The sequence below is a fragment of the Chelonoidis abingdonii genome, chromosome 1, assembly GCF_003597395.2.
Source record: "Chelonoidis abingdonii isolate Lonesome George chromosome 1, CheloAbing_2.0, whole genome shotgun sequence".
Classification (NCBI taxonomy): Eukaryota; Metazoa; Chordata; order Testudines; family Testudinidae; genus Chelonoidis; species Chelonoidis abingdonii.
The window spans coordinates 368,061,131-368,071,569 of record NC_133769.1 but is presented as its reverse complement, the minus strand read 5'-3'; the positions used below and the strand labels follow the sequence as shown (position 1 = coordinate 368,071,569).

At 50.5% G+C, this 10,439-nt stretch overlaps 1 protein-coding gene across 1 annotated transcript; it reads left to right on the top strand.

Moving 5' to 3' along the window:
• Positions 1-1,381: 1,381 nt before the first annotated feature.
• Positions 1,382-4,201, top strand: CHRNA10 (cholinergic receptor nicotinic alpha 10 subunit). Its single transcript, XM_032767107.1, has 3 exons — positions 1,382-1,966; positions 3,576-3,811; positions 3,977-4,201. Exons 1-3 carry the CDS (start codon positions 1,459-1,461, stop codon positions 4,199-4,201), a joined length of 969 nt encoding a protein of 322 aa, XP_032622998.1. The 5' UTR covers positions 1,382-1,458.
• Positions 4,202-10,439: the final 6,238 nt, after the last annotated feature.

Genomic DNA, 10,439 nt, shown 5'->3' with positions numbered 1-10,439 from the left:
ACCGGGGACCCTCCAGCTCCATAAACACAGGCCCCTGCCACCTGAGCCAGCGGTGGCTCTCTGTTAGCTGGAGAAGAGGTTACTGAAATGCTTCTTTGCCGGCTGCAGCCCCTAGAGGGTGACAGGTTCACAGGTTGTATCTGGAGAGGCTCCTGTGCACAGGTTAACAGGCTGCAGAGCGTAGGCGTCCTGGGGCCGTGCAGAGACCATGTATTTGCATCCCTTGTTATGGGCACCTCCGTGGCATGGTGAGTGTAACAGCTTCTGCCTTGGGCCATGGCCCCCTCAAAGGCTGTGCAGATGTAGGGGGCAAAAACCTTCCTGGCACATTCTGCTGCTTGCTGACCTCATCTACTTTGGTCTCATACTGCACCTTCCCCGGTGCGGCGCTGGGAGTAGCCGGGCGAGAGTGATCGGCTCACTGAGGCCCGACAGTGCCTGGGTACAGCTGAGCGGCCGCGCACACGGGCAGGTAAAGCCCACGCCTGCTGATCAGAGCAGCTGAGTACAGCGGGTGGCATCCCAGGCTGAGCTGTCGCCCTCGAAGGGGAGAACAGGAGGGAAGCTGTCAGAAGGCGGGCGTGTGGCTGTTTAAAGACTGGACACCTCTGACTGAGAAGCCCAGAACTGGACCTGGCTTTATCTTGTATCTGTTTGCAGACTCCAGGTGATTTTTACTGGGGGGGGAGGGGCTCCTCAGAGCAAAAGTTTCATGACTCGTTTGTTTAAAAACAAAATCAAGGCCCACAGGCCCCAGCTCCTGAGTCACCCTCTAATAACACCAAGCCAGCCAGAGCTGGCTTTAGTAAGTGTAGGTCCCAATTCGAACAGTTTTGAGGGGGCCCCGGCAGGGATGACTTAAACAAACAAACAAAAAACACATGCAAAAACACGTGAGGCTTGTACTCACTGGGCGGTGCTCAAAGTCTTCGGTGGCACTTCAGCGGTGGGTCCTTCACTCGCTCCAGGTCTTCGGCAGCACTGAAGGACCCACCGGCAAAGTGCCGCCGAAGATCCACAGAAAGCTAAGGACCTGCCGCCGAAGTTCCGCCGAAGACCTGGGGCACTGCCAGGTGAGTGAAAATTAAAAAGGCGCCTCTAGCCAGGGAAGGGATTCTCACTGGGCGCGGAGCCCTCTTAGGCGCGGGGCCTGGTTCGGGGGAATTGGTGGAATAGGCCTAAAGCCGGCCCTGAAGCCAGCCAGTGACCAAGTGACCCTACGAAAACACACCTGTGTTGGCCGCTTAGTGCTCATGATGGACCCTACTGGACCAACCCAGCAAGCTCTGTCTCGCATTCGTGAGCAGCCCTACAGGAACAAGCCCAGCAGAGCGGGGGAGGGGTTAGGCTAGCTAGTGCCGTGCAGTCTTGTCTCATTTTATGTAAGGACTCTTTTCCCCCCACCCCCACATCTGTGTTCCTTGTCCCTCCAGCGCTGACGACCAGTTCACGGGATCCATGGAGACCAATGCGGTGATCCGCTACGACGGGCAGGTGATGTGGGACTCCCCTGCCATCACCAAGAGCTCCTGCAAGGTGGATGTCTCCTACTTCCCTTTCGACGGACAGCAGTGCCGACTGACTTTCGGCTCGTGGACCTACAACGGCAACCAGATCGACCTCCTAAACGGGCTGGACACAGGCGACCTGACGGACTTCGTGGAGAACGTGGAGTGGGAGGTGCTGGGCATGCCGGCCAAGAGGAATGTCATCACCTACGGCTGCTGCTCGGAGCCCTACCCCGACATCACCTACACGCTGCTCCTCAAGCGACGTGCCTCCTTCTACATCTTCAATCTGCTTCTTCCCTGCATCATGATCTCCTTCCTGGCCCCGCTGGGGTTCTACCTCCCAGCCGACTCTGGGGAGAAGGTCTCCTTGGGGGTGACGGTCCTGCTGGCGCTCACCGTCTTCCAGCTGCTGGTGGCAGAGAGCATGCCGCCCTCTGAGAATGTGCCACTGATCGGTGAGTATCTGTCTCTGCCTGCAGCTGGATGGGCAACTGTGGAAGCCCTCTATCCACTTGGCAGGTGCAGCACACGACGCAGAACGGGTACGCTTTAAACCGGGTCACCATTCATGTGCTTCAGCCATGCAAGGATCAGCTCTAGGGGCATGGTCCATTCCAGTCCTCAGCCTCCTTGCTAAAACTGTCTGCAAGCGGTACACTGCAGCCATGGTGGAATCCCAGCTTCCATTCTAGTTCCCCTTTCTTGCCTTACCTAGGGACCAGGGGCACTCTTCGTCACTTGCAGTCTTAAAGACAAGATTAGACATCTCTCTAGCAGATAGGCTGTAGCTCAATCAAGTTACGGGCTAGATAAAGAAACTGAGTGAAATCTCTGGCCTGTGTTCAACAGATCAGATTGGATCATCTCAATGGGCCCTTCTGGCCTTGGAGTCTGTGAATCTAACCAAACACACACCTTTCCAGAGTAACTTTTCTATGCTTGGTCTCACTCCCAAATATATATTTTTTGTTTTGAACGTCTGAGCCAAATCTGCTCAGGTTTGTTTTTTTCATGTTTTTTTTCAGGGTTTCAGAGCAAGTGGAAAGGGGGTGGTCCCCTTTTACACCCTGGTGTTTCATTTAGAAATCTTGTGCTCAGAATACCTACATTAAAACCAAAGGAAATTAGAAGCTTCAAACTTGGCTTGTTTGATAGATCTCATTGAGATCAAAGACTCAACCCAAGTTTGTGGCTCATATGTTTGAACCTACTTGAAAGTGGACAATTTTTTAAATCTAAAATAGCATTTTGCAAGATGGTCTGATGTTTTGGGTGCTATTATTTATTTATTTTTTGCACAAAGCTTTTGTTAAGATTGTTGCAGTTCAGGCTGAAATTATCATTTTGAAATGCTTGTGACCTTACAAATTCTGCAGTGACTTTTCTATCTGATTTTGATTTTTTTTTTAAATCTTGATCTCCAAAATGTTTGGAGTGAATGTTTAAGGTTCTAAACTCTTGCTGCTGGCATGTGCATCCTGAATTGGGATGATCCAGACAACTGCAGATTTAAGGAGAGGTTGGTGTTTGAGACAGATAGGCAGCCCCTGTTAAGTTGGGATGGCTTCAGTAGGGGTTGGTTTAGGTGGGCTGCATATGGGAAATCTTGGCTAAAGTGTGGCTGTATTCTGTAGATTTCAGGAACACTTTAAAAAAGAAATCAAGCCAAATCTGAAGGCTGCAGGCCAGATCCTGAGGTGCAGCATGGTTGCTTTGCACCACACTGACACCAGAGTCTGTATCTAAAGCTGATGTTCCCAGCCGCTGAAGGACCATCCCCGTGCAAGGGGTTCTCCAATGGTCTGGAGGGTCCCACACCAGCGTCTTGTTTGCTGCTGGTGGAAGGGACGCCTCTGGAGGACAGAGGCTATTCCTAGGACTATAACAACCTGCTTCTTCATAGCTAGAGAAGTTGTTCTTTAGCTTACATGGTAGGAGCTTGTGTTTTGGTGTTGAAGGTCCCCGCGTCCCATTCCTCTGGGTGAGCAGCAGTGGCTGGGCCTGCAGCCACAAGTCCCCACTTCCTGGGTCAGTCACTGCACATCCCTCCTTCTTGTCTTCTAGGGAAGTATTACATTGCCACCATGACCATGATCACGGCCTCCACCGCACTGACCATATTCATCATGAACATTCACCACTGTGGCCCAGGAGCCAAGCCCGTGCCCAAGTGGGCCAAGAAGTTCATCCTGAAGTACATGGCCCAGCTATTCTTTGTCTATGAGGTTGGGGAGAGCTGCAAAAGTCCCAAACAGCAACTGGGCCACCTACCCACAGTCCAAGTGGTGAGTGGCAGGGCCGTCAAGGAGGAGCAGAAAGCCCAGACAATGGAGGATGACTCGGACGTGATATGCCGGGATAAGTCTCCACAGCAGGAGTTGGTGTCGCAGACGCTCAGCAGTGCCTCTGGCCAGCAGGACTGGAAAGAGACCGGGACACGTATGAAGCTAGAATATGGCCGGGAGGGGCAGCAATACCGAGTCTGTACGAAGACCCAGTGCCTTTGCCACCACAACAGCCTGCTGAGGAACGTCGAGTACATTGCCAACTGCTTCCGGGACCAAAAGGCGGCTCAGAAACAGAGCGGTGAGTGGAAGAAAGTGGCCAAGGTCATGGATCGCATCTTCATGTGGATCTTCTTCATTATGGTCTTCTTCATGAGCATGCTCATCATGAGCAAAGCCATCTGAAGAGCCCTCGGCACGCAACGCTCGCTAGTTAGCTAGGACCTTTCGTCTCACCCTGTCGGAGCTGCGGGAGCACACGGGTAGGCGGCCTGGGACGGTCCATCCTGGCGCTGCTGTGGAAACCATTGCACATGAGGTCTCACTAATAGCATATTCTCTTAATTCCGTAGAGATCTATTCTTTGGCAATCCTAGAACCCGTCTTCCCCCACAAGGGCGGCACCTGTTACTGCTGCAACCACGTGGCTGGTTTGAAACCATCACCACCCCGTGGAGCGCCAGGGAGCTAAAGGGGAGGGGTGGTTGAGGTGGGGAGGGAGGATCAGGAGTCAGGACTCTTGGGACTGTTACTTGGTTCTGAGAGAGAGTTTTGGGGTAATGGTTAGAGCAGGGGAGGAAAACTGACAGCTGGGACTTTTGGGTTCTGTTCCCAGTTCTGGGCAGAGACCGGGGTCTAGTGGATTGAAGAGGGGGAGGGGCTGGGAACCAGGACTCCTGGGTTCTATCCCAGCTCTGGGAGGGGTTGGCAGTCTGTAGCCTGCACCCCAATGCAGCGTGTATCATTCTAACATGTTCAGTCACTTCTGCAAGAGCTCAGCGGGGGAGCGGGGCCTGGAATAAAGAGACCAAAATAAAATTTTTGCAACGTCTCCTGTGCATCGTTCTTGGGCTAGAAAGTCCAGCAGGGACCATATGTCATGGCTCCCAGACAGTACCTGTGCACTGAAGGGCTTTGCTGTGGGGGCACTGACACTGTCACATGTGCAGACAGCCTGTCCAGCTGGGCGGAGAGAGCTAACACCACTGGCAATGAGCAAAGGATCCGGGTTGTGGCTGTTTCCAGCACGTCGACCTTCAGCTCAGCTCATTCCACCTTCCGTCCCTTCTTTGAGCCCATGCCAGCCAGCGCTCGGATACAGACAAAGGCCTCTTCTCTGGGGCAAATTTTCCATGTAACCCCCTGTCAGCTTAATTATCTATTTCCCTGTTGCAAATGTGGCTGCTGATTCTGTGGCTGGATGGCCTCTCCCCATTGCAATTCTCCAACTTGGGGTGTCTTTTACACTGCTCCGCTGGGAGAGCCACCACTCCTGGTCTGCTCACAGCCAGCCTCCAGCATGCAAGATACACTGTATGAGTGCTCTGCCCAGCCTCTCATGAATTACACCAGCAAACTCCCAGTCCCAGACGTTCCCCCAGAAATGTGCGTCTTCTGCTGTCCAGCACCTGTCTGGACAATCCCAGCTCATCATAAATCCATTTTATTAATGGGGAATGATGTGCACAAATCCTGTTATCACCAAGGGAGTTCCCCAAACACTTTAATCCAAACACTGGTCTAGATAAAACAATAAAATAAAAGTATTAAGGACAGGAAGAGAGATTTTAAGTGATTGCAGGTAATGAGGCATAAAAGTCAGAATTGGTTACAACGAAATAACTTCTTAGTTGCTTTTGATCTTTCAAGTGAATTCACAGATAAGTCTCTCTCACCACTTCTTCCCAAAGTCTTGCTGGCTGAGTCTTTCAATCAGGGTCTCTCCACAGATCATAAAAAAGTGACAGCTGATCATAGAATATCAGGTTGGAAGGGACCTCAGGAGGTATCTAGTCCAACCCCCTGCTCAAAGCAGAATCAATCCCCAACTAAATCATCCCAGCCAGGGCTTTGTCAAGCCTGACCTTAAAAACCTCTAAGGAAGGAGATTTCACCACCTCCCTAGATAACCCATTCCAGTGCTTCACCACCCTCCTAGTGAAAAAGATTTTCCTAATATCCAACCTAAACCTCCCCCATTGCAACTTGAGACCATTGCTCCTTATTCTGTCATCTGCTACCACTGAGAACAGACGAGATCCATCCTCTTTGGAATCCCCTTTTCAGGTAGTTGAAAGCAGCTATCAAATCCCCCCTCATTCTTCTCTTCTGCAGACTAAACAATCTCAGTTCCCTCAGACTCTCCTCATAAGTCATCTGCTCCAGCCCCCTAAGCATTTTTGTTGCCCTCCGCTGGACTCTTTCCAATTTTTCTACATCCTTCTTGTAGTGTGAGGCCCAAAACTGGACACAGTACTCCAGATGAGGCCTCACCAATCTCAGATAGAGGGGAATGATCACATCCCTTGATCTGCTGGCAATGCCCCTATGTATACAGCTCAAAATGCCATTAGCCTTCTTGGCAACAAGGGCACACTGTTGACTCATATCCAGCTTCTCATCTACTGTAACCCCAGGTCCTTTTCTGCAGATCTGCTTCCTAGCCATTCGGTCCCTGGTCTGTAACAGTGAATGGGATTCTTCCATCCTAAGTGCAGGACTCTGCACTTGTCCTGGTTGAACCTCATTAGGTTTCTTTTGGCCCAATCCTCTAATTTGTCTAGATTCCTCTGTGTCCCATCCCTACCCTCCAGCATAGCTACCACTCCTCCCAGTTTAGTGTCATCTGTAAACTTGCTATAGGGTGCAGTCCACGCCATCCTCCAGATCATTAATGAAGATATTGAACAAAACCAGCCCCAGGACCAACCCTTGGGGCGCTCCATTTGAAACCGGCTGCCAACTAGACATGGAGCCATTGATCACTACCCGTTGAGCACGACGATCTAGCCAGCTTTCTATCCACCTTATCGTCCATTCATCCACCCCATACTTCTTTAAATTGTTGGCAAGAACACTGTGGGAGACCATATCAAAAGCTTTGCTAAAGTCAAGGAATAACACACCCACTGCTTTCGCCTCATCCACAGACCCAGTTAGCTCCTGTGATGGGGCAAGGCCAGATGGCTACAGTAAAGTACTGAGAAACAGGTATGTTAGCCCCAGGCTAAACAAGTCCCTAGTACTGTGGTAACCAAATGGCAGTTGCTCCAGGTTAATCAAGGCATTTGGGGCCAATTAAGATCTTTCTAGAAGGCAGTGGAGATAGCTACGTTAATTAGAACACCTGCAGCCAATCAAGGCAGGCTAATCAGGGCACCTGGGTTTAAAAAGGAGCTCACTCCAGTCAGGCAGGGAGCAGCCAGAGGAGAAGGAGCGTCTCCCTGATATGAGGAGCTGGAGCAAGAGGCGCAAGTACTGAGAGTGAGAGGTGTACTGCGGGGAGGATTTAGCGAGGACAGTGTGTTATCAGACACCGAAGGAGGTCCTGTTGGTGAGGATAAGAAGGTGTTTGGAGGGCCAGGGGAAGTTACCCATGGAGTTGTAGGCTGTCATGCAGCTGTTACAGAGGGTATATAGACGCTGGAGTCCACAGGGCCCTGGGCTGAACCCAGAGTAGAGGCGGGCTAGGTCCCCCCAAACCTCACAACTCCTGACCAGACTCAGGAGGAGTTTACGCAGACTGTGGTTCACCAGAGAGGGAGTCACTGAGGTGAGCAAATCCGCAAATAAGCATAAGATCCCACCAAGTAGAAGAGGACTTTTCCACACTCCTCATAGAAGGCCATTAGGTTCGCTCAGTGCATGACTTGCCCTTGGTTGAATCCATGCTGACTGTCCTGATCACTTTCTCTTTCAAGTGCTTCAGAATGATTTCCTTGAGTACCTGCTCCATGACTTTTTTTCCTCTTCTTTCCAGGGACTGAGGGTTAGGCTGGACTGGCTGTAGTCCCTGGATCCTGCCTCTTCCCTTTTTTTAAAGACGGGCACTTACAGTGCATTTTTAGTCATCTGGGGCCTCCCCGTTCGCATGAGTTTCAAAGATAATGGCCAATGGCTCTGCAATCACATCTTGCAATCTCTTTAGCACCCTTAGATGCAGCGCATCCGGCCCATTGGACTTGGTGCTCATCAGTTTTAAAATAGTCCCGAAACCACTTTCTTTCTCCACAGGTGCCAGGTCTGGAGTCTGACCTTGTTTGGATGACAGACTGGCAAAAACATCATGAGGTACATAGCTTTTCAACATCCTCTGTCACTAGGGTTGCCCCCTCATTCAGTAAGAGGCCCACCACTTCCTTGACTTTCTTCTTTGTTGCTACGTACTGTTAGAACCCTCTCTTTACTTTAAATCTCTTGACTAGCTGCAACTCCAAGTTGATTTGGCCTTCTTGTTCACCCCGCATTTACCTGGCAATACTTTTCTATATCCTCCCTGGTCAATTTGTCAATCTTACACTTCTGTACAGCTTTCTTTTTTTGTTTTGATCACAAGGACTTCACTGTTAAGCCAAGCTGTCGCCCTACCATTTATTATCTCTTCTACACATCGCTTGGATGTTTTTTCCAGCAACCAAATAAGATTCTTTAAATACAGCAGCTCTCCTGGACTCCTTTCCCCCTCATGTTATTCTCCCAGGGGATCCTGCCCATCAGTTCCCTGAGGGAGTCAAAGTCTGCTTTTCTGAAGTTCAGGCGTCTGTATGCTGCTGCTTTCCTTTCTTCTTATTGCCAGGATCCTGAACTCGACCATCTCTGGTCACTGCCTCCGCAGTTCCCATCCACTTTTTGCTTCCCTATCTAACTCTTCTCTGTTGTGAGCAGGAGGTCAAGAAGACTCTGTCCCTACTTGTTCTTCCAGCACTTGCACCAGTATTGTCCCCTACACTTTCCAAAAACTTCCTGGATTGTCTGTGCACTGCTCTATTGCTCTCTCCGCAGATATCAGGGTGATTGAAGTCTCCCATGAGAGCCAGGGCCTGCCGATCTAGTAACTTCTGCTAGTTGCTGGAGAAAGCCTCGTCCACCTCATCCCCTGGTCTGGTGGTCTATAGCAGACTCCCACCATGACATCACCCTTGTTGCTCACACTTCTAAACTTAATCCAGATACTCTCAGGTTTTTCTGCAGTTTTTACCAGAGCTCTGAGCAGTCATACTGCTCTCTTACATACATGCAATTCCCCCCCCCCCCTTTTCTGCCCTGCCTGTCCTTCCCTGAACAGTTTATATCCATCCCTGACATTACTCCAGTCATGTGAGTTATCCCACCAACTCTGTTATTCCAATCACATCATAGTTCCTTGACTGTGCCAGGACTTCCAGTTCTCCCTGCTTGTTTCCCAGGCTTCTTGCATTTGTGTACAGGCACTTAAGATAACTTGCTGATTGTCCTGCTTTCTCAGTATGAGACATGAGTCCTCCCCTCTTGCACTCTCCTGCTTGTGCTTCCTTCTGGTATCCCACTTCCTCACTTACCTCAGGGCTTTGGTCTCCTTCCCCCCGTGAACCTAGTTTAAAGCCCTCCTCACTAGGTTAGCCAGCCTGCTTGTGAAGAACAAGCGCTCCACATAAATCCATAAGGCCATCACTTTGTCCTCCTGCAGATCCCCTCCAGCTAGCCTCCATCATGATGCCCTGCCCGTCAAGCGATGCTAGGCGAGTGGCAAGCTGTGATGGCAGAACTTCCACACAATGTCTGCTCCTTTCACTGTCGCCTCGTCCTCCCTTGCCCCCCCCTCCCATATTAACCACCTGTTGCATCCTGTCAAAAGCAAGATGGTTTGGGCACTTCCTCTCCTCACACTGGCCAGCACAATGGGGCCCTGGTCACTGATCGGGCCTCTAGGCACTATTGCAATGGAAATAATAAAGATAAATTGCAAGGCATGAGAGGGCAATGCAGGGAGAGGTGAGATTTATGCTCAATAGGAGAAAAGTGCATCCATGTCTGAGACTGGAAGAATCTCCTGGGGAAAGCGTGTAAGCCCTTTTCCTGGGGACATTTAAAATCAGACTAGACATCCTCTGGAGAATATGCAGAGCAATTCTCCATGGGGCATGGAATGGATGGAAGCTAATAGCCTTTCTGTCTCTAACATATATATCTCTGTGGCACTGAACATAAGAACGGCCATACTGGGTCAGACCAATGGTCCATCTAGCCCAGTGTCCTGTCTTCTGGCACCTGGCATTGGACACTGCCCGAGAGGGAATGAACGGAGCAGGGAATCATCAAGTGATCCACCCCTGTCGCCCATTCCCAGCTTCTGGCAAACAGAGGCCAGGGACACCATTCCTGTCCATCCTGACCAATAGCCATTGATGGACCTATCTGGACTAGAGGTGACTGGAGCAGGAAGACTCAAATATATCCGATGAAGGCCCAGATTTTTCCAACACAACTATGTCAGTTAGGGATGGTTTCTTTTTGTGGACATAGCTGAGCCAAAGCCCTAGTGTAGATGCACTTATACCAGTATAAAAGGGCTTATGCCTGGGCTCTAACTGTACAATGTATGAATTCTGGTTGTCAGTGTGAAGTTGTCTTGTGAAAATCTGCTGTCATGAGGGCCAATGTTCAT